The sequence below is a fragment of the Trachypithecus francoisi genome, unplaced genomic scaffold (assembly GCF_009764315.1).
Source record: "Trachypithecus francoisi isolate TF-2019V2 unplaced genomic scaffold, Tfra_2.0 Lachesis_group5, whole genome shotgun sequence".
In the NCBI taxonomy this organism is placed as follows: Eukaryota; Metazoa; Chordata; class Mammalia; order Primates; family Cercopithecidae; genus Trachypithecus; species Trachypithecus francoisi.
Window position 1 is genome coordinate 17,632,789 of NW_022681470.1, and position 26,844 is coordinate 17,659,632.

The 26,844-nt window shown below is 48.3% G+C and overlaps 2 protein-coding genes across 3 annotated transcripts in view; both read left to right on the forward strand.

Moving 5' to 3' along the window:
* TTC13 (tetratricopeptide repeat domain 13) overlaps nucleotides 1–11,850 on the forward strand; it is a 109,951-nt gene extending 98,101 nt beyond the window's left edge. The window contains exon 23 of the mRNA XM_033199106.1: nucleotides 11,452–11,850. Within this exon, the coding sequence (XP_033054997.1) occupies nucleotides 11,452–11,488 (37 nt within the window). The 3' untranslated portion in view covers nucleotides 11,489–11,850. The remainder of the gene's footprint in view (nucleotides 1–11,451) is intronic.
* A 9,981-nt stretch (nucleotides 11,851–21,831) lies between these two features.
* CUNH1orf198 (chromosome unknown C1orf198 homolog) overlaps nucleotides 21,832–26,844 on the forward strand; it is a 30,828-nt gene continuing 25,815 nt past the window's right edge. Inside the window, exons 1-2 of one of the 2 annotated variants that reach the window (XM_033196826.1) lie at nucleotides 21,832–22,348; nucleotides 22,481–23,219. In XM_033196826.1, coding sequence (XP_033052717.1) covers nucleotides 22,179–22,348; nucleotides 22,481–23,219 — 909 coding nt within the window. In that variant the 5' untranslated portion in view covers nucleotides 21,832–22,178. Of the gene's footprint in view, nucleotides 22,349–22,477; nucleotides 23,220–26,844 lie in introns of both variants that reach the window. The other variant, XM_033196828.1, reaches the window with a different exon arrangement.

The following is a 26,844-nucleotide window of genomic DNA, read 5'->3' on the forward strand; positions in this document are numbered from 1 at the left end:
CTGGCAAGTACTTTATAATTTCTGAAGACAACATATAAACAAATGCAATAAAGGTTACCTAAATAAGTGCCTCTTTTTAGAAATAGTTTGGAGAAAATAATTCAATACCACTTATGTATAGTTTTGTAATGTTCTTTTTAAATGCTTCTTAAAATATATTGAAAGTTAAGATGTTTCAAGGAAAGATTTTGAAAAATGTCCTGGTCTGAAGTCATTATGTTTTAGAAATCAAGTTTTTAAAACATCTTAAAAAGCTGTGTCTTTAGTATTTGGTGCAAAATTTAAACATTGCCTGCAATTGCGGAATAACAATAATCCTAACGATAGACATGATTGAAAAAGGTGGCCGGGTCCAAAAGAGAAACTTCTTTCGGGAAAAATGGCCATCCCATCGTTCTACATAAACTGCCAGTTTTTCTTTAGCGTGAAGTGAGAGGCTTGAGGACGGAAGCATCTGAAGGGAATTTCTTAGTTGGTAATTTCCTAGCAGAGAGGTTGAGTTAGGTGCTTCTCCCTCGATATGGTTCGGATCTGTGACCCTGTCCGAATCTCGTGTTGAGTTGTAACCCCAGTGTTGGAGGTGGTTGGGGTCTGGTGAGCGGTGATTGGCTCATGGGGACTGTTTCCCGGGGTTTAGCACCACCCCGCCTTGTTACTGACATCCGGTTGTTTGAAGATGCGTGGCCTCTCCCACTTTTCGATGCTTGCTCCGGGTCTGGCCATGTGCAGTGCCTGACCTGCTTCACCTTCCATTACTTTCCTGAGGCCTCCCCCAGCCATGCTTCCTGGGCAGCCTGCAGATTCGTGAGGCAATTCAGCCTCTTTTCTTTGTAAATTACCCAGGCTCAGGCGTTTATTTATAGCTGTTTGAGAATGGACTAATAAATACATCCCCTTACTTAGCCAGCCCTTGAAGTTTCAAAAACGAGGATCAAGCCGTGCCTGGGAGCATCCTTTAAGACGTTTGGACACAGGTTTTACTTGGAGTCTGGGAGATATGACCGAATCTGGAAGTCAAAGGAAAAAAAGCCAAGGTGAATCAGACAATTATGTTATCAAATCTCAGGAGAGACGACTAGCGTGTCAACACCAGGGCAGAGCTTCCAGAAGCTTCTAGAAGCCTTTCCCACCAGTTACCATCAGTTTCACTCAAACTGTTACCCATTCCCATGTCTACTGGTAGTGGAACCTGTTCCGGCATTGCCTTCCGCTCATTTCTACCTTAGCCTCTGATCTGACCCCTCCCTCTCCTCTGTCCATAGACTTAGCCTTCCCCTGGCTTCTGCTCTCTTCTGGCTGCTTTTTTGTTGACTGTCTTTTTTTTTTTCTTGCTTCCCTGCTCTGGATTGCTTGATCTCAGGCTTGATTCAGAAAGAAGTCATATGTAATAAGACAAAGTGATAACGATTTTAAAAAGCAACATCAAAGTTGCTGTAGGAAAGCCAAAAGGCCCCAATTATTTCCACCCGAGGTGGATAGCTCTGTGGCGGCTATACAGAGGAGGTGTGGAGAATGTGAGACCGCAGAGGCGAAGTAGAAATGTGCCAGGTAGCAAAGGACCTTCCCAGCAGAGGCAAAGTTGGTAGAAAACGTTCAGAGAGGTGAAAGTGCCTAGTGTGCTTGGGATGGCTTGCAGATGCAGCTGGAAAGGGAGTGTGGGGCAGAGGGGCGGGTCTTGCCTTCATCCTCAGGAATTAGAACTTCATTCTCTGTATGTAGATTGTAAAGCATAGGAATGACTTGACTAGAATTAGGAAGATCATTTGCCTTCAACACCAAGGATGGCTTAAAAGAAGGCAGGTTTTGCTCCTGCCCCTGATGTGGTTCCTCTCTGCAGCCTTAGCCCTCTCATGCCTCAGTACCATCCTTAACTGGGACCGCATTCCATGGTTCTGTTCTAGATCGCTCTCTCTCTCTTTTTGAGACAGTCTCGCTCTTGTCGCCCATGCTGGAGTGCAATGGCGTGATCTCGGCTGACTGCAAACTCTGCCTCCCGGGCTCCAGTAATTCTCCTGCCTCAGCCTCCCAAGTAGCTGGGATTACAGGCTCCTGTGATCATGCCCGGCTAATTTTTTGTATTTTTAGCAGAGACGGGGTTTCACCATGTTGGCCCGGCTGGTCTCAAACTCCTGACCTCAGGTGATCCACCTGCCTCGGCGTCCCAAAGTGCTGGGATTATAGGCATGAGCCATCAAGCCTGGCCAGGTCTCTCTTGTTTCAATTCTTTCACTGACTGTATCTGTTCTCATGGTTTCAACCATCATCCCTGCACCATTTCTAGTGCTGTCCTCCCTGCCAACTCTAGCCTTACATTTCTAGTTGGCTTTGAATCCTCTGTACCTACATGGATCACCAGCCCCTCAAACTCAAATTGTGTGCAGCTAGACTCTTCAAATCCTTCCCCCCAAAATCAGTTCTTCCTCCTGACTCATTTCTGCTCTTTGTTTCACCATTCTTCAAGTTATCCAAGCTTAAAACTTGACAGCAGTGACCTCTTCCTTTTCTTTGACTCTCATTGTTAACCCATGTCCAAGCTCTGTCAAGTATTTCTTTGTGATATCTGACACCTGTAAGTTCCCAGACCTACAACCACCATCCAAGCTCTGTCAAGTATTTCTTTGTGATATCTGACACCTGTATGTTCCCAGACCTACAACCACCATCCTACTTGAGACCTGTTCCTTCTTGTTATAGAAGCAACAGCCTCTTACCTGGTCTCCTGTCCCTGGTAGCTCTCCTGGGTCATCCTATTTTGGTATAGTTTCTAAAAAACTGTTCTGATTATATAGGGCCATGTATAAGGTAATATTGAGCATAATCAAAATTACCCTTAAAAATCTCTTAAGGAAGGCTGGACATGGTGGCTCATGCCTGTAATCCCAGCACTTTGGGAGGCCGAGGTGGGCTGATCACTTGAGGTCAGGAGTTAAAGACCAGCCTGGGAAACATGGTGAAACTCCGTCTTTACTAAAAATACAACAACAACAACAAAAAGAAATCAGCTGGGCGTGGTGCCACATGCCTGTAATCCCAGCTACTTGGGAGGCTAAAGCAGGAGAGTCTTTGAACCCGGGAGGTGGAGGCTGCAGTGAGCTGAGATTGTGCCATTGCACTCCAGCCTGGGGGACAGAATGACTCTGTCTCACAAAAAAAAAAAAAGAAAAAGAAAAATCTCTCAAGAAGATGCTATATTAAAATCTAACAAACTATGTCTCCTGAAATCCCACAACAACAAAATGCATTTCTTAGCTGAGCACAGTGGCATGTACCTGCAGTCCAAGCTGCTCAGGGGGCTGAGGTAGGAGGACAGCTTGAGGCCAGGAGTTCCAGGCTGTAGTGTGCTATGTTTGGACCTGTGCATAGCCACTGTGCTGCATCCAGCATGGACAACATAGCACGACCTCATCTCTAAGAAAAAACAAAAAAGACACATTTATTGTCTCCAGCAGGGGAATAGATTGTACTTTCTTCTGTTAAATGCCAGATAATGTAATTGACTTGCATTTAGAAGGCATTTTTGGAAAAAAAGATGTATTTTTAACACTCCCTCCATGCAAGGCAAACAAGAACTGAAATCGACGAAGAGACTAATAGCAGATTTGTATGTCCTTACCCATGCTCACCTCAGGTGTGAGCTTATGCAAAGTTCTTCTGTCCCTTTCCTTTAAAAAACAATTATCAGGCCAGGCGCAGTGGCTTGCACCTGTAATCCCAGCAATTTGGGAGGCTGAGGTGGGTGGATTACTTGAGGTCAGGAGTTCGAGACCAGCCTGGTCAACATGGTGAAACCCTGTCTCTACTAAAAATACAAAAACTAGCCAGGTGTGCTGTCAGGCACCTGTAATCCCAGCTACTCAGGAGGCTGAAGCAGGAGAATCGCCTGAACCAGGGAGGTAGAGGTTGCAGTGAGCCGAGATTGGCCACCAGACTCCAGCCTGGGTAACACAGCAAGATTCTGTCTCAAAACAACAAAACAAAAACCAATAATCATTATATTATTATGTTTGCTTTTGCTGAATGGATGTAATCCAATGGGTGGAATTAAGTGCAGATACGACAACATTTCTCTGGTGGTTCAGCTGGTTTGGGCTAGGGTGTCCACATGTCCATACTGAGGCCCTCTCCAGTGCCAGTCAGGGCTGGGTGGGAAGAAAAGGAACCTGGGGCCTGTCCCCCTGAATCCTCAATTCAGTTCAAAGTCCAAGGATTCAGAAGCTTCTCAGTTCAATCCAGGACACCCAGGTCTCTGTGAAGGTGTATTTTTCAAGTCAAGTTGGTAACTTCTAGATATTTAGACACATGGTATAGGACCCTCTGTTTGTATTCTTGCTTTGGTCCTACACTGAATACGTAGAATGTTTTCTTGAATTGGAGGGAGAAGCAGCAGTGGGGGCTTTCCCACACGCCTGCACAGTGCAAACAATTTCAAATTGTTGGGAAGGCCCGCAGCCATTCTCACTGTCTCTCCCCAAGTCTCCTGGGCTCCTGCTGTCTCCTTCTCCCAGGCAGTCTCATACTATACTACAAGTAAATCCCAAATACTTCTTACTTTCTGAGGTAGAGAATTCCGATGCCTGCATGGCACCTGTTTTCTAGAACCTGCTACTTAAAGTGTGGATCACAGGCCACAATAGCAGCAGAATCAGGGAGCCTGGTGGAAATGCAGCCTCTCAACTGCCTGTGAGGCAGCATTTCCTATTCCTTGGAGCTCTAAGGAACATAGTGGGGAAATGCTGGCAGAGAAGCAGTGGATGCTATAGGAAAATGTGGGACAGGGCAGGCAAAGAGAGGAGCAAAGGTGGGGCCTCCAACCTTGAAGAAGAATAAGAAAATGGAAAAGAAATGGTGAGAAAAGCAAAAACAAAGCCAGGACAACAACAAAAGCCTGAATGAAGAGAGTTTTCTCCAGGGGACCAGAGCCACCACAGCCTCCTGTCTCATTCAGCAGAGGGTCTGACGAGGGTGAGAACAAGAGAAAGCCCCTACTTGACAATCAAGAGGCAGAGTGAAACATGGGAGTGTGTTGAGGGGAGGGCCTTGGCTTGTAGGGATAGAGGATGGGAGGAGAGAACCAGAGTCTGGAGGTGGTGAGAAAATGGAATGGAGGGGAATCTGTCCACTTCGGAGAGACAGAGGAAACAGGTAGGAAATGCCCCGTGTGCATTTGGATGACAAATGGACAATACTGGTTTCTTTCCAGCCAAGCTGCCCCAGAAAGGCAGAAGGAGAAAACACAGCCAGGCAGCTCTGGGCAGAGGGAGAGAACACAGTCTAGTGGTGGAGGGGTAGCTTTGTTCTCTTCCAAGGCATAAGGACCTGACCCTCCTAAAATAGCCCAATGCCACCCCACACCCCTCTGCCTCAGGCTGCAGTGTCCACTGCTGGCTTCTGTCCTGCTGGGCCACATCTCTGATCCTTCAGAGGTGCCCCTAGCTAAGCCACAGGAAGCCCCCAGAGCACCTTCCTTCCTTTTCAGCCTTCCTGGGCTAAGTAAGGACACGCTCATATTTGGAGGAAGATAGGACAAACCCCAGGGCAAGAGGTAGGTGCCATGTGAGGGCCTCTCTGGTGCCATCTGTCTTGCCCAAGATGCTGAGACCATAAGAGTCCTGGGGAAGTAGCAACTCTCAGGGCAAGCCTGGTCACTTCCAACCCAGCATTCTTGGAACCCAGCCCCTTTTACTGTTGTCTGATGGGTTTTTCTTGCCGGAAGCACAGATAGAGCCAATTTACCAAGACAGCAGTATTGTAACAGAGAAATAGTTGAATAAATGGAGCTGGCTAAGCAGAAGACCGGGGTTTATTACTCAAATCAGTCTCCTCCAAAATTCAGAGACTGAGATTTTTAAAGAATGATTTGGTGGGAAGGGGGTGAGGGAATGGGTGCTGCTAATTGATTAGGGATAAAGTCACAAGGGTGTGGTCTTCATGCCCCTCTAGGTGGGGGCGAGAGGACCCAGTGGGGTCAGTTAGTTGTCAGAAATGCAAGTTAGAAAAACACCTTAAAGAAAAAAATCTTAGGTTCTACAATAGTGGTGTTATCTACAGGAGTAATTGGGGATGTTACAAATTTTTTGACTTCCAGAACAGTGCTGGTTCCATTTAACTATGCCTACATCCCTCTCATGACCCTAACCTTGTGGACTTTCATTAGTTTTACAAAGGCAATTTAGTTTTGGGAAGGGTTATTATCATCCTTGCTTTAAGGTTAAACCATAAACTAAATTCCTTTCAAAGTTAGCGTGGTCTATACCCAGGAATAAACAAGAAAAGCTTGAAGGTTAGAAGCAAGATAAGAGTTAGGTATGTTAGATTTCTCTTACTGTCATCATTTTGCAAAGGCGGATTCATTGCCTCCAGGCACTCAGCTCTGCTCTCCACTCCCTCCCTGTTGCTTGGGCTGGCGGGCTCTCACCCACCCACTCTCAGCCTCCCTTCCAACTATTTCCCTGGACTGCTCGCTCCTTCTCCTCACACAGCTGGCTTCAAATCTAAATTAAAAAACTGAACCTAAATAAGAAAATCCTGCAGTGGTTTTTTTTGAATTACTATCCCATTTGACATATGTAGAAACTGAGGCACAGGAGGTAGTCTGTTGGGGTCACACTCTAGAACACTGGTGCTGGGGTTGAAATGCAGGTGGCCAGGCTCCAGAGCCCCCTCTGTGCCTCTTTGAGGAGACAATTTCCTCCTCAGCCTGAGACCTCCTCTACCACGCACAGGCACAAACCTTCATGGCCAGGGAATCATTTGCCCAGGGAAGGGAGTGTCCAGGGGTGCCCAGCAGAACACAGAGGTCAGCTGTCCTTTTCAACACATTTCTACACTTGGCCACAGCAGCGAAGTGGCCACCCAGCATGCTTTGGACTTACATATGCTTGGCTCTGTGTCTGTAGGAGAAAGAGAGGTGGTTTTGCTTTTGTTTCGTTTTGTTTTGTTTTTTAATTTTTTTGTTTTTTTGAGATGGAGTCTCGCTCTGTTGCCCAGGCTGGAGTGCAGTGGCGCGATCTCGGCTCACTGCAAGCTCCGCCTCCTGGGTCCTCGCCATTCTCCTGGCTCAGCCTCCTGAGTAGCTGGGACTACAGGCACCTGCCACCATTCCCGGCTAATTTTTTGTATTTTTGGTAGAAATGGGGTTTCACCGTGTTAGCCAGGATGGTCTCAATCTCCTGACCTCGTGATCCACCCGCCTCGGCCTCCCAAAGTGCTGGGATTACAGGCTTGAGCCACCGTGCCCGGCCCGCTTTTGGTTTTTAAGTTTCACAAGCTTAGCTGTGACCATCGTGAGGCAAACACATGAGAGGCAGAAGACAGTGTGGTGAGATAAAGCCAGTTCTTCACCCCAAAGGAGTGGAGCCAGGGAAGCAGACGAGAAAGCAATAGAGGCAGCTTCTGATGTAATGTGGACCCTCCAGATCTCCGCCACTCCACCTTCCCCGCCCACACTTCCTCTCCTTTGAGCGCCCTGTCCAGGCGGTCGGAGTGATCCCTGGCCCCGTATTTTGTCTCTTCTCAGGACTGAGAGACTCTGTCGCCTCTTTCTCACCATGCTTCCCCTACCTGTGTGCCAGGTGAACCTCCTTATCCTTCACCCTCTGTTCTTTTTCTCCTACAAGAAAGTTATGGATTTTCTCTGCAGAGCCCACTGTGGCTTCTGCTTATTTCCATTGTAGCCTTTATCTGCCTTGTTATCATGCTACCCAGGGCAGAGAGAACGTCTTTCCATCCTAGAGTGTGGTCCCTGGCTAGGGCTCCATCCTCAGACCCGTGGTCGCAGACCTAGGTGAGGTCAGGGATTTCTGTTCTCCTCCCAAACGTTGCATTTCCCAAGACCACCCTGGCTTGCCACGTCCCCATCCTGTGCCTATAAAAACCCCGAGACCCTAGCAGGTAAACACACAGGCGGCTGGACGTTAAGGGCATATTCACAGGCACCGGCAGGCCGGCAGGCCATTGACCAGCAGAACAACTCGGAGTTTAGCTGGGGTGGTCAGAGAAGAGTTGGCCGCTCAGTAGCCTGACTCCAGGGGAAAACCTTCCCACTCCATCCCCTTCTGGCTTCCCCCATCTGCCAAGAGCTATTTCCACTCAATAAAACCCTGAACTCATTCCCCAAGTGCAGGTGTGATCTGATTCTTCCAGTACATGAAAGCAAGAATCCCAGGATACAGAAAGCCCTCTGTCCTTGTGATAAGGCAGGGGTCCAACTGAGCTGACTCACACAAGCCGCCTACGGACGGCTAAACTAAAAGAGCATCCTGTAACACACGCCCACTGGGGCTTCAGCTGTAAACACTCACCCCTCGATACTGCCATGGGGTCAGAGCCCCACAGCCTGCCCATTTGTATGCTTTGAGGTTTGAGCAGCGGGGCACTGAAGAAGCAAGCCATATCCCATTGCATGGCCTGTGAGGGACAAGGGAACCTTTCCCGTTTCAGAGGCGCCTGCTAATGCTGCTTCTTTTTTTCTTTTTTTCTTTTTTTTTTTTTTTTGAATCTCACTGTGTGACCCAGGGTGGAGTGTAGTGGTGCGATCTTGGCTCATTGCCACCTCCGCCTCCCGAGTTCAAGTCATTCTCCTGCCTCAGCCTCCTGAGTAGCTGGGATTACAGGCATGCACCACCATGCCCAGCTAATTTTTGTATTTTTAGTAGAGACAGGGTTTCAACATGTTGGCCAGGCTGGTCTCAAACTCCTGACCTCAAGTAATCCACCCACCTCAGCCTCCCAAGGTGCTGGGATTACAGGTGTGAGCCACCACACTGGCCCCTACTAAAGCTTCTTAACTCTGCTGTATATATACTGCTTAGAATGGGCATATTCTTTGGAGCTGGAGTTTGGAGAATGTCTCAAAGCTTCCTAAGCGTTGAAGACAGACACCATTCCTTCCTTAGGCTGTGCCGCCCACCAGCCTCTTCTCCTTGATGAACAGGGAAGAAGAGACACAGCACTAGAAGGAAAAGGGAGTTCTGGCACAGTCCTGGTGTTTGTCTATCCTTCCGAGATTGGCTCTGGGAGTGCGTGGATGCATTTTGGCTCCATGGTGAATGGCTGTTGGAGGGAAAGGATAATGTGTTTAGATTCCTGCTCTGTCACTTGTGAGTGGTGAGGCCTTGGGCAAGCACCTGACCTTGTAGAGATTCTGCTTTTTTACTTGTAAAATACTTTCTTCATAGGGATGCTATGAGAACAAATGACAGGCACCGTAAGGATTCAATGGATGCTTGTTTCCTTCATAGCACTTAGCACAGCCTAGTGCTTTTGTCTGTGTGCCTGCTTTTCATTCTCTTCCTCATCTATTAGATGACAAGCTTGATAAGAGCTGGGTCTTATGCTCATTGTTCCTGGGAGCCTAGCACAGTGTCTGGCACAGAATGAATGAATGACTGAATGAGTGTGCACTGAATAACATACTGCGATAGCACACTAGTTTGAGATTCCAGCCTCTGAATTTCATTCTCATCACTGACACTGAGATATTCCCTGAGCTTGAGTAGATCACTTTTTCTCTGTCTCTAGACTAGTTTCCCCAACCATTAGGTGAAGTAAATTTAACCTCTTTCTTCTTAATAGGAATATTATTAGGACCTACGTGCTAACGTATCCAAAGTACTTAGTGCTTCTCAGATGAAGGTTTCTATTAAGTAGGTACGATTAATCTCAGGGAGTTCCTTAATTTTCCCCAAATACAGGATACATGGCAAGGGTGGTTTTTGCTTTTTCTGAGGAGATTGGGAGATTTTGCAATAGTGGATCCCATATAGCGATTGTTTATTGATATAGGAACATAACTAATGTTTCTGAAATGTAGCTTCCTTGATTTGATCTCTATGTTATGACGTTTTCAAGAGAGCTTAATCAGAGCCCTCCATATTTCTGTTTGTTGGCAACAGGAGTGCCCTTTTGCTAGGAAGTTTACATGGGCATTACGAAAGGTGACAGCCACTGTAGGTGGCAGACCCAAAGGGAGAAGGGGATGGGGACAACATGCGGCAAGGAGGTTCTCTGGGGACTGCTTGTCTATGTGGGCACACTGCCACCTGTGTCATCAGGTGACCTCCTTGGAGCAACTGCTCAGGGGTTGCCAGGGCTGCGTGACTGTTGTCCTTATGTGGCAGTCAGTACCCACAGTCTGCTTCCTGCTGTGGCCATGGCAGCAACAGTGGCCATAGCATAGAGGAGAGGGGATGTGGTAAAGGTCGGTGAGATGGCATTTAATCCAGATCTTCAGAAATTGGTAGAACTTGGACAGGCTGGCCTGAGGAAGAGCAGCTTTCTAACCAAATGGTCTGATGCAAACCAAAGCACAAAGGTCACAATGAGGATGGTTTGTACCCAGGGCTTTGGTGATGTGCTGTCACTGGTGACAGCTGGTGAAGGCCAGAAAGAGCTGCTATCTAAAGTAATAACAAAAGTAGAGACACCCAACCGGAGGGTCTGTGAAAGAGGAGGAGGTCAGCAGAGGGGCACAGGGTGATTGTAGAGGAAGAGGCCTGCAGAGGGATGCAGGGTGATTGAGGAGGGGGAGGCTGGCAGAAGGGGGCAGGGTGATTGAGGAGGGGGAGGCGGGCAGAGGCGGGCAGGGTGAATGGAGAGGTGGAGGCTGGCAGAGGGGAACAAGGTGTTTGGAGAGGGGGAGGCTGGCAGAGGGGGCAGACTGACTGAGGAGGGGGAGGCCGGCGGGGGGTGTAGGGTGACTGAGGAGGGGGAGGCCAGTGTGGGGAGGGCAGGGTGATTGAGGAGGGGGAGGCCTGCGGGGAGTGGGGGCAGGGTGATTGGAGACGGGGAGGCCTGCAGAGGGGTGCAGGGTGATTGAGGAGGGGGAGGCTGGCAGAGGAGGGGCAGGGTGATTGTGGAGGGGGAAGGCTGGCAGAGGAGGGGCAGGGTGATTGGAGAGGGGAAGGCCAGCTGGTAGGGGAGAGAGGCAGGGTGATTGAGGAAGGGGAGGCTGGCAGGGGGGGGCAGGGTGATTGAGGACGGGAAGGCCAGCAGAGGGGTGCAGGGTGATTGGAGAGGGAGTAACCTGGAGTTGGGAAGACCAGGCACACCAGATAGACAATTAGACCTGGAGTATGCTAGTGGCAGTGGAAGAGGAAAGAAAAGGACGGCATACTTTGAAGACGATTGCAAGCATGACATAACTTTTTTCTTCAGTAGACCTGCAGTATGAAGCCATGAACTGAATTATTAACACAACATGACATTTGGGGGCCAACTTGTACGCAAGATGCCCTCCTCCATCCACCTCTCATTCATTTAAAAAGGATTAACTGAAGGCTTCCCTGAGGCTCTGGCCAGTGGTTTTCATGGACCCAAAGGTGGGGAGCCATCTGAGAGGGAAGGCTGTCCTCCCTTACTTCTCATCTTGCAGAAACTTCGCAGACAGCTGTTTTCACTTTTCTATATTTGTTCCCATTCTTCATAACATCTTGGTATTTTGATGTATTTCAGGTTAACGGAATTCAAGAACATAAATTCAAGCGGATAATATAATGAAAATACTACCATCTCCATCAGTCAGTCTTTTTAACTGCCTAAAGGTTTAACCAAGTCCCAGAGCTTTGGCTAATGATGAAAGAGGTAACAGAACAAACTCAAGTCTCTTGTTGAGCAGATGGAGCTGGTGGATTCCAGGACACTCCCCAAGGGAGCCAGGGATGACCATCTACGGATCTCAAAGTGGCGACATTTGCAAACCAGGACCCAGGAGCCCATTTAACAAATGTCAGAGCAGCCTGCAGAGAGGAATGGAAGGAAGAAACATGCATTCCACATCTGGGAGTGTTTAGAAGTTGGAAACCGATCATTTAGAAGAAGAGAGGAATTCCCTTTACTTCTCAATCAATAAATCATTGCCACATAGTTTAATAGCCTCCTCTCCGTTGGCCTCTTATTTTTAAATCTCCCTCATCCTCCCTCTCTCTCTAACTGCATTTATACACGGTTATTAAACCAAAGATTTATATGAGTTTAAAGCCATTTCCACATGTCTAATGTGGAAATGTTGGCATTATTCTTTCCAGGACACCAAAATTTATGTGAGGTCAAACTATAAAGGAGACAAACTGTCTCTTTTGTGCCTGCCCTCCCTCTGTCTCCAGGGAAGAGCTCTTTTGGGTGGAGGTGATCATGAGGACTTCCTGGAGGAGGGGGCATTTGAGCAAGGTCTTAAGGATGGGATTACTGTAGTTGGAGATAACCAGGTAGGAATTCCAGGTGAAGGGAAAAAAGAGTAAATAACTGATTCTAGAGTTATTTACAGGTATACCTTGTTTTATTGCATTTCACTTTATTGTGCTTCACAGATACTATGTTTTTTACAAATTGAAGATTCACGGCAACCCTGTATCGAATGAGTCTATCGGTGCCATTTTCCCAACAGCATATGCTCACTTTGTGTCTCTGTCAGCACTTTTTGTCAATAAGGTCTTTTTAAAATAATGTATGTCCTTTTTTTAAAGACATAATATCATTGCACACTTAAGAGGCTATAGTATAGTGCAAACACAGCTTTGATAAGCTCTGGGGAACCACAACATTTGTGGACTTGCTTTATTGTGATATCTGCTTTATTGCAGTGGTCTGGAACTGAACTTGAGTTATCTCTGAGGTATGCCTGTATATTTTTATAGAGGATAATAATCTTAAAGGCCTGTCTAAATGTAAACATTCAGGTACGTAGAAGATGTTTATTGTTTCTGAGAAGTTGTTTAGCATTTTTCACAGAGCAGTTAAGCCTGTCGTCTTTGCTAAGTATGGTATAGACAGAAAGAAGGGTCCAGTTTTGAGTCTCATGTGAGTCACATGGTTTTGCCCAGAGAAGACGATTCTGTTCCAGGCTGTGGGTGCAGAGAGTACCCCAGACCCAGCATCACTTGCCTTGGTGACAAATCAGTGTCTCAGGGAAAACTCTCCCTACAGTTGGAAAAATAGCCCAAAATATTCAAAGCACACTTTATGCTGAGAATAGTTGGGAACATCATCTTCTCGTCTTCCCTTACTTGCGCCGGCCCTCCTTTGTCTTGCCCGTGAACACTGCTCTCCAATTACGCAGTGACTCCCCTAAAGAAATCAAAGCTCACTCTCACGCATTCCCATGCTGTACCGGTGCCGGGGGTCGGGGGAGCAGAGAACAGTCCCATTGCAGGGCAGCATCTGGAATAACCAGCCACAGATGCAGGCATGAGTCATCGTTCTCTGGGAGCCTCGCCTGCATCCCTGCTGAAGGCCCACGCAGGGCAGGCCGGCTTGATCTACTGCCCATTGCCCTGCCAGGGCTCAAGGCGTCCGAAGAGTTCCCTCCCCAGGCTGCCATGTGTTTGCCACAGCGCACGGCACTTCACCAGCAGTTTGGCAATGGGCTCACGCGATGTTGGAGCTGGTCTCTCAGCTGTGAGAAGCAGGCTCGGGTGCTGCCTGTGGCTTCTCCATGGCCTTGCAGGACATCTCCATGGAGGAGAACAGGCTCACAGATGACTGTTTTGAGACAGCAAGTTCACTGGACACCCATTTGTACCAAGGGCATACTTAGCATTCAGCTGTGTAGCAGGCACTTTGGGATGGGTGACAGAAAAAGAACCCTGCCCTTATCTTCAGCTAAGGTAAAAGACCTGAAATAGCGGCCGGGCGCGGTGGCTCAAGCCTGTAATCCCAGCACTTTGGGAGGCCGAGACGGGCGGATCACAAGGTCAGGAGATCGAGACCATCCTGGCTAACACAGTGAAACCCCGTCTCTACTAAAAAATACAAAAACTAGCCGGGCGAGGTGGCGGGCGTCTGTAGTCCCAGCTACTCGGGAGGCTGAGGCAGGAGAATGGCGTAAACCCGGGAGGCGGAGCTTGCAGTGAGCTGAGATCCGGCCACTGCACTCCAGTCCGGGCGACAGAGCGAGACTCCGCCTAAAAAAAAAAAAAAAAAAAAAAAAAAAGACCTGAAATAGCCATAGATAACACTGAGGGACCATACATGCAGGCAGACATGACAAATACAACAGTTGTAAGTGTCGAGTGGACACAGAGTCAGGGAGGCTGGGGTGGCTGGTGTGTGCTGAGGGAGGGGTCTTTGCATATGTCACCCCTGTCATTTGACGCTACCCTAGAATGTGGATAGTTACCCCATCTTAAAGAGGAAGAAACTGGCCGGGCGCGGTGGCTTAAGCCTGTAATCCCAGCACTTTGGGAGGCCGAGACGGGCGGATCACGAGGTCAGGAGATCGAGACCATCCTGGCTAACACGGTGAAACCCCGTCTCTACTAAAAATACAAAAAACTAGCCGGGCGCGGTGGCGGGTGCCTGTAGTCCCAGCTACTCGGGAGGCTGAGGCAGGAGAATGGCGTGAACCCGGGAGGTGGAGCTTGCAGTGAGCTGAGGTCCGGCCACTGCACTCCAGCCTGGGCAGCCTGGGAGACAGAGCGAGACTCCGTCTCAAAAAAAAAAAAAAAAAAAAAAAGGAAGAAACTGAGGCTCAGACAGGTATTTAGCAGATTTTTGTGAGCCATACATCACCCCTTCGCCCACCTCTGTGGTGGGCAGGTGAGTGATGACGGCGCTCCACCTCCAACACACATCACTTCACTGTCTCAGGGCCTTTCTCCAAAGCCTTTGGGTCTCGTCAGCCTCCAGGGGTGCGCCCAGGGCAACCTTCAACCATGGGGAATAGGAGTTGAGTCAACAGATAAAGATCCCAGCCTCCCGTTCTTTGGGGGGACCAATTCTGAGGGGCTTGTAACACGGTTCACAGAGAGTGCCCCATGTGACTGATCTCCAGTAGCCCACAGTGGCAGTGGGCTCAATGACACATAATTGTTTGATTTTTCCTACTTCCCATCCCTCATTCCGGCTTCCCTGGCTCACTTCCCAAATTAACTACACATATCCAAGTCCATATCATAGTCTCTGCTTTTAGGGTAGCCCAAAGTAAGATAACAGGCTAAGGTGCTTGTTTAATGTCATCTATGAGGCTAAGGAGCTTGTTTAATGTCATCTATGAGGCTGCAAAGTGTCTGAACCAGGACATAAACAAACCTAGGGCTTCTGCCTCCCACGAAGGTTCTCTGTGCCTTGTGTGACCCTGTCTCCCTGGAGGGGAAATTTCCCAAGAGTGCTGAGTTTTTTTTTTTGTTTTTTGTTTTTTGGTTTTTTTTGAGACAGAGTCTCGCTCTGTTGCCCAGGCTGGAGTGCAGTGGCGCGATCTCGGCTCTGCCTCCCAGGTTCACGCTATTCTCCTGCCTCAGCCTCCCGAGTAGCTGGGACTACAGGCACCCCCCACCACGCCTGGCTAATTTTTTGTATTTTTAGTAGAGAAGGGGTTTCACTGTGTTAGCCAGGATGGTCTCGATCTCCTGACCTCGTGATCTGCCCGCCTCGGCCTCTCAAAGTGCTGGGATTACAGGTGTGAGCCACCGTGCCCGGCCAAGTGTTGAGTTTTGAGTCAGACCTTGAAGAAAGTAATGGATGTCACTGGCACGGGAGAAAGAGACAGTGTTCTGGGCAGCATGAAAGACCTGATCAAAGGCACAGAAGAGAGACCCAGAAAGCTTTGAAAAGGACAGCAAGAGGCAGGCTCCCTGGATGTTGGCTGCACAGAGGTGAGGGGAGGAGGTGATGGATGAGACAGTGACTGCTCCACTCTTACCAAAGTCACCCGCAGCTCCTGAGTCATGAAATGACATGACACTAACAATATCTGGGATATGATGAGGTGGTGCAGTGCAGAAAATGGATTTGAGTAGGCTGGGACTCAAAGGCAGTGACGCTGGCTCTTGTCCTTATGAACAGTTGTCCCCCAGGCCATTCTGATTTCCTATGAGGCAGCGAAGGGTACCCTGGACACAAGTTGTGTTTTAAGGCATCCTTGTTTGTGCTCCTGGATTGCTGGAGTCTCCGGTCTGGTAACCTGTCCGTGAGTCATGACAGGGAGCAACGCTGTATTCAAGGGTGGTGACATGTTACCCTAGAACACTGGTATAGTTACCCCCATCTTAAAGAGGAAGAAATGGAGGCACAGACAGGTACTTAGCAGAAGATTTTCGTGAGCCACATCTTACCTTTGAGCCTACCTCTGTGGTGGGTAGGTGGGTGATGGCAGTGCCCCACTTCAAGCACACCCCATTTCCCTGTCTTGGGACTTTCCACCAAAACATATGAATCTTGTCAGTCTCCAGCCCTCTCAGGGAAGACCCCAGGGCAACTTTCAACCATAGGGAAAGGGAGTTGAGTCAATGGATAAAGATCCCAGCCTCCTATCCCACCAATTTCAGAGTGTGGTCTCGGGACCAGTAGACCAGCATCATTTGGAAACTTGTTAAAAACAAAAGTTCTTGGCCAGGCACGGTGGCTTATGCCTGGAATTCCAGTGCTTTGGGAGGTGGAGGTGGGAGGATCGCTTGAGTTTGAGACCCATGTGGGCAACATAGCAAGACTCTGACTCTATTAAAAAGAAAAAGAAAAAAAAAAAAGGTTCTTGGTCCCTACTGGGGACCTACTGAATCAGAAACTGTCAGGGTGACGCCCTGAGCTCTCATTTAACAAGGCCACTCTACCATGCTTGAGCTTCGGAAGCACAGCTCGAGGATATGAACGTCTCTGCCAGTGTGTTCTACTTTAGCTGCTGTTTTCATCCTGTTGTTCTTAGTCCTAAAGTACTCCTTTAAGCCAAGCTGGGAAAGAAAACAGAAGTTAGTTCTTTGATAGCAGGTTCTCATTAAAACATAGACAAAACATCTAATAGAAAAATGTCTGACTAATGGACGACATCTGACTAATGTGATTTCACAGTGCCTGTTGCAGAGGAGATGTTCAATAATGTCAATTTCAGTTTTCTAAGCAGGGAGATAAGATAAAACATGAGAATATGGTAAGCAAATGCCAAAGAAACAAATATATAATTAATTATTTTAAATGATAAAGTGAATTTCTACTGGAAGACACCAGAAAGACATGAGTAGAACAGACAGCATTTCCCTGTTGTTGTGCTCTGTGAACAGCCAGGAATGCAGACAGAAGGGGAAGACCGTCATTCTGTCTTTGAGGGTGAACAGGCTGGGCTCAAACAGGGTGTGGCAGTTTTCTTGTAGAGGTTTATTTCTCTTCCTCGAGACCAGTCGGCCTTGCTGTCTCTCAATAACTTTTTTTTTGTTTTTTAGAGACAGGGTCTTGCTTTGTCACCCAGGCTACAGTGCAATGACATGATCATAGCTCACTGTGGCCTCAAACTCATGGGCTCAGGCAATCTTCCTGCCTCAGTCTCCCGAGTAGCTAGGAGTACAGGTGTGTGCCACCATACCTGGCTAATTATTTTATTTTATTTTTGTAGAGATGGGGTCTTACTATGTTGTCCTGGCAGGTCTCAAACTCCTGGCCTCAAGCCATACTGCCTTGGCCTCTCAAAGCTCTGGGATTAATAGATTTTTTTTTTTTTTTTTTTTTTTTTTTTGAGGCAGAGTCTCGCTCTGTCGCCCAGACTGGAGTGCAGTGGCGCAATCTCGGCTCACTGCAAGCTCCGCCTCCCGGGTTCACGCCATTCTCCTGCCTCAGCCTCCCGAGTAGCTGGGACTACAGGCGCCCGCCACCTCGCCCGGCTAGTTTTTTGTATTTTTAGTAGAGACGGGGTTTCACCATGTTAGCCAGGATGGTCTCGATCTCCTGACCTCGTGATCCGCCCGTCTCGGCCTCCCAAAGTGCTGGATTACAGGCTTGAGCCACCGCGCCCGGCCAATAGATTTTTTAAATGGGACTATTCTAGGGAGAAGAGTTCCAGGGCCATGACTGTTAGCCAAGATGTCAGACATGTAATGGGGATGTTGGCCATCAATTTGGGTATTTGATTGTTACACTGAAAAATTAGTGCTATGTTTGACTTGACTTCCAAATAAGTGACTTGGAAACTTTAATACATCGTGCCGTTAGGGTCGGTTTTTAATATCATTATTATTATATCCAATGGTTAACCTTAGACACATCAATCCAATGTTACAGATTTAACAAAAGACAAAGGAACCCCTGTTCCATGATCTCAATTCCGTCCCAAACTATGAGGTGAGTGGGTGGTTGTGGACAAGCTTAGATGAGTCTCTTCCGTTGATGCCTCAGTTTTCTGTAGAGAGGGAATTAATGATGCCAATTATGGAATACTTATTCATTCCTTCATAATTCATAATTCCTTCACTATGAATAAGGCATTACTGTTTACAACAGTAAACAAGACAGATAAGGTTCTCCTTATTGTAAAGTTTGCATTCAAGTGGTCACTCAAGAACATTTCTGAGGAAAATAACTGAAATGGCACTACACAAGGAAGAACTCCACAGCTCAGGACACCAGAGGCAGTTTGACTCAGTTAAAGCACTTGTTGCTATGTCTCCCTAATTCTTTCTCTTTTTTATGAGTGGGGGAGGCGGTGGGGACAGCTCTGTCACTCAGGCTGGAATGGAGTGGTGTGATTTTGGCTCACAGCAGCCTTGACCTCCCTGGGTTCAAGTGATCCTCCCACCTCAGCCTCCCAAGTAGCTGGGACTACAGGTGCATGCTACCACACCTGGCTAATTTTTATATTTTTTGTAGAGACGGGGTTTCGTCATGCTTCCCAGACTGGTCTCAAACTCCTGGGTTCAAGTGATCCACCTGCTCTGGCCTCCCAAAGTGCTGGTATTACAAGCGTGAGCCACCATATCTGGCCTCCCTAATTGCTAAGAAAAGCATTCCAGGAACGAATACCATGTTGTCTTAGTCCATTTTCTGGTTAAAACAGTACACTTGAAACTAGATAATTTATAAAGAAAAAAAAAGGTGGGAGGGGGTAAGTGCTGAGAAATTCCTTAATGGGTACAATGTACATTTTTCAGGGAATGGTCATCACTAGGCGATATATCCATGTAACAAAACTGCACTTGTACCCCCTGAATTTATACAAAAAGAAAAAGAAAAGGAATTCATTTCTTACAATTATGGAGGCTGACAAGTCCAAGTTTGAGTGGCTGCATCTGGAGAGGTCTTTCTTGCTGGTGGGGACTCTCTGCAGAGTCCCCAGATGGTGCAGGGCATCCCATGGTGAAGGGCTGAGCATGATTGTTCATATTTTTCTGCTCTTCTTATAAAACCATCAGTTGGCTGGGCGCAGTGCCTCACGCCTATAATCCCAAGACTTTGGGAGCCCAAGGCGGGTGCATCACGAGATCAGGAGATCGAGACCATCCTGGGTAACACGGTGAAACTCTGTCTCTACTAAAAACACAAAAAATTAGCGGGGCATAGTGGCAGCCCCAGCTACTTGAGAGGCTGAAGCAGGAGAATCGCTTGAACACAGGAGGCGGAGGTTGCAGTGAGCCGAGATCGCGCCACTGCACTCCAGCCTGGGCGACAGAGCGAGACTCTGTCTCAAAAAAACAAAACAAAACAAAACAAAAAAGCAAAAAACAAAAAACCAACCAGTCCCACTTCCATAATAACCCATTAATCCATTAACCCAGTATTGGTCCATGAATGGATTAATCCATTCATGAGAGCAGAGCCTTCATAACCCAATCAGTTGTTAAGGGCTCCACCTCTCAATACTGCCACACTGAGGATTTAATTTCAACATGAGTTTTGGAGGAGACAAATATGAAACCAGAGCACTTATGAAAACCTGAGGTTGCTTACACAGAGCCGGTCGAGTGTGCTCAAAGCCCTGGAGGGCCGATCTTGGGTGGGACGCTGATCACAGAAATAGCGCTGTTCCCACACCCTTTTCATCTCCCCCCATACTACTTAACATAAAGTAGCAAATGCCTCAGTGAAATGCTGACGATTAAAGGAATGCTCTTTGGACCACTGCAAGGTTTGAAAGCATTTCCATAGGTCAGGGACCACGTGTTAGCCTCTTCATTTTGTGAACAGAGAGAGTCTATTGGCTAAACCACATTCACAAAGAAAGATAATTTAGGCAGTCTCCATCCAAATTCTTACCTGAGAAGATGTTACAGACTAAACGCTTGTGTCCCCTCAAAATTCTGATGTTGAAACCCTACCTAATACCAATGTGATGGTATTAGGAGGTGAAGTCTGAAGAAAGTAATTATGACTAGATGAGGTTATGAGAATGGAGTCTTTAGGAAAGGGATTTGTGCCCTACAGGAGTCATGAGAGAGCTTGCTGTATCCCTTTTCCCACCATAGAAGGATATAACAAGAAGCTGGCAGTCTGCAACCCAGAAGAGGGCTCTTACCAGAATCTGATCATGCTGGCATGCTAATGTCAGACCTCCAGCCTCCAGAACTGTAAGAAATACATATTTGTTGCTGAAGTCACCCAGTCTATGATACCATGTCCCAAAGGGACTGAGACAGATTCTTAGTACTACAGCAATCCCACACTATTTTACTTGAAGTCTTGGTCTATTCGGGACACTATAACAAAATACTATAAACTGAGTGGCTTATCATCAATAGGAATTTATTTCTCACAGACCTGGAAGCTGGGAAGTCTGAGATCAAGGCACCCGCAGACTTGGGGTCTGGTTCTGCTTCCTGGCTCATAGGTTGTGCTTTCTGATGGCACCTTCTTGGTGTATGGTCACACGGTGGATGGGGCAAGTGAACTCCCTTGAGCCTCTTATAGGGGAACCAGTCCCATCCATGAGGGCTCTGCCCTCCTGACCTAAACATCTCCCCAAAGGCTCCACATCATCTTACCAGTTAGGACTTCAACATATGAATTTTGGGGGGATGTAAACATTCAGATTATATCACTTAATTACATATTTGGAGTTTGGGTTTTTTTTTTTTTTGTTCTCGTTTTTTTGAGACCAAGTCTCCCTCTGTCGCCAGGCTAGAGTGTGGTGGTGTGATCTTGGCTCACTGCAACTTCCGACTTCCCGGTTCAAGCGATTCTCCTGCCTCAGCCTCCCGAGTAGCTGGGATTACAGGCACATGCCACCATGCCCAGCTAATTTTTGTATTTTTAGTAGAGACGGAGTTTCACCATGTTAGGCAGGATGGTCTCGATCTCCTGACCTCGTGATCCACCCACCTCGGCCTCCCAAACTGCTGGGATTACAGGCATGAGCCACCGTGCCTGGCCAGAGTTTGGCTATTTTTATTCCCTCCAGGAGTAGATAATGATATATGTAAAAAAAAAATGTTTCTAATTTCAGCCAAGTCATCTGTTAGAGCCATATTTTAATTCCCCTGAGTTTCTTCTTATAATCTGGAAGAATTTGTCTTTTAGTTACCCCCTTATCATACAGATCACAGACTTTACATACTTTGGCCAATGTCCCTGAATTATCTCATGCTTTCATTATCTTGAAAACTTCTTTGACAATTAATTATTGCCAGACCCAGAACACCTCATGGGGTTGTTTTTTTTTTTTTGAAAGCAACAATTATTTCTACAACTGCTTTGAAAACATCATGAGACCAAGTTTCTAAGGGTACAGGCAGCTTCTCATGTGAATATCAAAGCAAGCCTGGGGATGTTAATTAAATTTCAAGAATACATCTTTAAATATTACCTACATTATTAAACAAGGATTAGAGGAGAGAAATCAGTGGGGTTCAGGTCAGTGTACTGAGCCTCTGTAGCATCAACTTAAACAGAGGATCTTACCCCAAAAAACTGTCCTTAAACTTCCGGTCTCATAAACAACCCGCCACTTACTGTGGAGGCTATATTTGGTGGTTCTTGCCTTTCCCTGCTTCAATATATTATGTTGTGAACATTGTTGATAATAATGTCTTTAACTGTAGAGCCTGCCACATTCATGACATTCCAAAAATATTCTGAGGATTTCTGGGCCGGAAGATGAGGCCATCTCACATTTAAAATAGGACTTTGCAAGTTATTTCTACTTCTGTGTGCAGAATTATCCAAGCAAAGACTCTAAGTAACAGTTGAAATGCTGGTTTTTGTTTTTGTTTTTTTATTTTACGAGTGGACACAATTCTCACCTGAGTCCTGTTAGTCTTGTTAAAATCAGTCAGACGGAGAGAGGGGGCTGGGGGAAGTAGGAGCTTTCTATAATTTTAATTTTGTGGTCTGGGACACACCTCAAAATTACAAACCCCGGCCCCCTACTGTTGGGATGTCGCCTCTGAGCCTGAAAACTTTCTGCTCCTCTTTGGTTGGTTTGCGAACATCGAACTGCCAAGAGTTCTGAGCTCCGTGGGTTGGGGAAAGGCACCTGGGCTACCGGCTACTTCATGCACACTCCCAGCCCTGAGGGGAGGCGAGGACCAGACGCCCCGCACGGGTCTAGCCTTCCACGTGTCCCTCCGGCCTCCGGGCTGCCCTGCGCCTCCCGGCTATCTGCAGCTCACCGCGCCAGGCCCCAGGCCCAGCGTCCCGGACTGGCCCAGAGAAAGCAGAGAAGGTGTGGCTCGTCCGGGAAAGGGACAGAAGGAAAGGAGTAAAAACAGAAGCCAGGCAGCCAGCGGCTCGGCCCGAAATGCCGGGGCTTTCTTAGGCTCACTGGAGGCTGAAAAAAGTTTCCTTTGTCAAGCAGTCGCCACGTGGCGCTATGGCGGTCACTACCGGGAATTAACCACGGCCACCCTCTCAGGGCGCCAAGCGCCGGCTCGGGGACACGCCGGCAACCACCTCAGCCGGCTAAGGGGAGCCCGAAACCTGCTGGCACCGCGGGAATCCACTATGGAGGCGTAAAGGGGGACCCATTGGGGTCCGCGAGGGGGTGGCAGGGGGAGGGGAGCGGAGGGAGGAGCTCCCGGGGAGGGGGCCGCGGAGGGCCGGGGTCCCGGGGCTGTAGGAGCTGGGTTGGCTTGGAGACCCGGGTCCGCTGCTGTGCAGGGCGGGGTTCCCGGAGGGGGCGGGGCTCTGGGCGGGGCGGGGCGGGGCGGGGGCGGGCACAGCGCGGGGCGGGGCGCGGGCCGGGAGCGGCAGGCAGGCCGGGCATGGCGTCCATGGCGGCGGCGATCGCGGCCTCGCGCTCGGCGGTCATGAGCGGGAACCGGCCTCTTGACGACCGGGAGCGAAAGCGCTTCACTTACTTCTCGTCGCTGAGCCCCATGGCCAGGAAGATCATGCAGGACAAGGAGAAGATCCGCGAGAAGTACGGGCCCGAGTGGGCGCGGCTGCCGCCCGCGCAGCAGGACGAGATCATCGACCGGTGCCTGGTGGGGCCGCGCGCTCAGGCGCCCCGAGACCCCGGGGACTCGGAGGAGCTCATGCGCTTCCCCGGCCTGCGCGGGCCCACGGGCCAGAAGGTGGTGCGCTTCGGGGACGAGGTAGGTGCGGGCCTGGCCGCGGACCCTCTTCCGCGCCCAGCGCCTCGAGGCGCCCCGGCCCGGGGGGCACATGCCGGTGTGAGGCCGCCCCAGCTGGTAGGGGCTGGAAAGGAAAAGGCAGGAATGGCAGTGGGTGGGAGGGGAGCCCCAGAGCCGAAGGTCGGGGGATGGGAGTTCCGCTAGGGGAGTTGGTTAAGAGGTGGGGTCGTTAAAGAACCTCCATCTAGACCTGATCCGCCGCCTCGCACGGACTCCAGAGACTTCTCCCGGAGCTGTCGTAAGCGAGGCTGACCAAAGTGCAAACAACAAGCAGTTTTAAACCAGACAAGCCTGGGTTTTAATCCAGCTCTGCTACTTACTACCTGTATGGCGGTGGGTGAATTAACTTCTTAGAGCCTCAGTTTCCACTGTGTAAAACAGGGATAATAACGCCCACCCCGTGCCTGCCTGTGAAGGCACTCAGCATATGATATATACTAACGTGAATACTTGTGATGAGATGTATGGGGAAAGTAAAATTGCCAAGCCAGGTAACAGGAAAGAAAAGGTGTCTTCCAAGATAAAGAGGGAAACCCATCCATCACCCTAAGATGTTTTCCAAGTGAGCACGACGTCCAGGGTGTGTTTTAGGGGTGAGCATGGTGACCCTGTTTTCCACCAAAAAACTAAGGGATGATAAGCTTAAATGAGCTCCAGTAAGTCTTGGCCACATAACAGGGCATGTTTAGGTCTCAGATCTAGGCACTGTCCAGACTGCTAGAGGGGCAGTAGAAACGCTGAATCTGTTCCAGAAAAAGCTCAGGGATGACCCACACTTAGGCACAAAGGCCTGAATCTTCTGTGGGGTTCAGAAACTTGGTCTTCTTTTTCTCAGAAATGTGTTTAACCGAAGCTTGTTTGGTGCCCTTAGAATTTGCACTGTGGCTCTTTGGCCTTTCAAATTCAACTTTTGCCATGAGGAGCAAAGTCAAGCAGAGCAAAAAGTATGAGAATGAAATCGCTCGCTGTTAAGGCTATTTCTTGGGCTAGAGGGGAGAGAAGCTGGGAGAGTTTTTTTTCTGAGGAAGTTGTGGATTATGGATGGAATTCAAGTTAGGGAGGTTTAGATCAGATTTTCAGGCTTGGGTGTGCTGAGACATTTATTAATACGAAGTGTTCGTGGTCATAAACCCACTTTAGTGTGAGGGAAACATGAAATGACTGAAGGATGCTGCCAGTGTTGCTCTATTCTGATGGAATCAAAAGGAAATTTTCGACTGGACTTCAAATTCTGATGGCTTTGCCAGGAAAAACAGGGTGTGGTAAACTGGGGAGGGGAAAATATAGGTTTTAAAATGTATTCCTAGAGCCGAAACATTTTCAGTGGGAAAATATGTGTATTTATAAAGATATGTGTGCAGTGTTTGTGCCCAGATTTGGGGGATGAAAAAGCAGGCAGCACTCCTTTGGAAGAGTCACGAATAAATATGAGAGGAAGTAAACTTCTATGTACTTACAAATGTTGGAGAGTGACTGTCATTTTCCCTTAGCTTGGTGTCCAGCTAAGAATATCTACACGCCCACTCATGATCAAAAAACCCTTGTCATAGAAGAGCCCAGTATCACTGACGAGGAAGAATATGGCCAAGTTAATTTTTTATTCTCATTCCTTATCTGGTGCCAGACTGAGCTGTTTCTTAATTTGTAAACTCAATGTGATTTCAAAGCAAGTGGGACTGTCCTGTGCTGTGATGCCTGCATGTCCTTCCAGGAGCAACTCAGGAGAATTGAATCTCAGCTTTGCAAAACCAGCTGAGAGCATGTTCTGAAATGCTTCTGACCAGCCTCAGCTCAGACGGCAGAGGGGCAGATAGACCCTGTATTTTAACAGAGGTACATAGGAACATGGCCCAGGGTACGCTTTTGCCTGCAGTGGCTGTGTAGGTTAATAGCAGTGGGGAATTTAAATTCCCCTGGACTGGGCCGGAGTTTGGCACCAAAGTGGAGTCAGTTGTCTCATTGTTGTCCCCACGAGATCATTCATGGAGGAGGGCCAGCTCCTAGGCACAGGGATGATGGATAAGGACAGGGTAGGCTGCTGAACAGAGGTACCCCCCAAATAGGTGACCCCAAGTTTGTCTTAAAGGACTGTAAACTAGATAGAGTGGGGCCCTGTGTCCCTTTCCCACTTGATCAGTCTTCTGATGTGGTCCTGGGGCCTCCGCAGCCCTTTCTGCTGCCCTGAAGGACACTGACTATTTCTTTGAATGGTGTCCTCTCCCGCATTGCCAGTAGTGTTTTTCTATCTCACATAGCAACATTTTAAGTCAGAGCATGCAAATGTAGCCTCCAAATGTGGTGACCATCTTCTAGACATTTCTTGTGTATTGCAGGAACAAATAGAAATTGATCGTTTGATGCTGATCACAGATCTTCATGGTTTTGAATGTGGTCAGGGGCTCAGTTCGCTCACTGAAGTTGCCTGTGCATCTGACAGGTGTGGCGTCCGTGTGTGTTTTCATCCTCATCCTCTGGCCTGAGGCCCAGATGGCCCCTTGCCTTGATGACTTAACCTGGTTCTCCTCAGGGAAGGAGGCTGCTGCCTTTGAGTACTGAAGCTGTGAAGGGCCCTATCAGTCTTTAGGTTCTTGCTTCCTTGGAAATCAGCTGAGCAAATATTTCTGAAAGCCTGTTATATTAGAGACAAGGCATTCTAGCTTAGGGTACTTCATCCTCCCATAATCTTTACCAACTCCTTTAAAAATCCCCCCATGTGAACATGTGATCTCAGTAAAAAAGCACAGAAGTATAGCTTCAGCCTAGGCCCTAACCCCTTCCCACAGCCACCCAACCCCCTTTTGTGGAAAATCTGGAGCTGCTGCTGGAAGAACGTGTCTCAACCAGCAAAAGGAGAGAAGCCTGCAGAGCCCCAAGTCCTGGATTCTTGTCCTGACCATGCCACCAGCAAGGTGTCGCCTCTCTTAAGGGGTAGTTTGCCCCTCTGTGAAGTATGGTGGCAGAACTCATGGCTCACAGAGTTTCAAACCCGCTGGCCTGGCTTGGAGCAGGCACAGACACTGGGGACATGCACTTTGGGTCCAGTACTTTGGTAAGAACATTAAGGCAGGTTTGCAAATGGATGCTTTTGACAGTGCTTCACCCGCGCTGCTTGATTGCTGCGTTCTTCCTCCAGCAGAAGGGTTTCAGGAATGGCTTACTTTGGAGGGGAAAGTTTTTCATTTTAGAAGGATCACCCTGTCTGCTTCTGCTGTTTCCTGTTATCCCAAAGGAGAAAACCCCACACACCTCTGAATTGTTAAGAATCTGTTGCTCCCTGCTCCGGCCCCCAATCTCCTTGTCACTGATCTAGCGAGATGTGAGTACATGGTGAGAATTACAGGGTTCCACATTCTGTGAGATATTCTTGACTCCAGATGGGCCCTAAGCAGATGACTAGGGAGCTTTGGGCAGCTGGTGCATCTTGTTTGCGTGGACCTGCTTGCCTCTTCCATCTCTCTATACGGTGGAGCTGGGCAGGAAGGGTGTTTCAATATCCCTAATTGGGGTTTCACATGTTGTGGAACATGGATTTTTAGACCCCGGAGCCAGACAGCTCTGTCCCCTCTTCAACAGCTTGGCATGATCC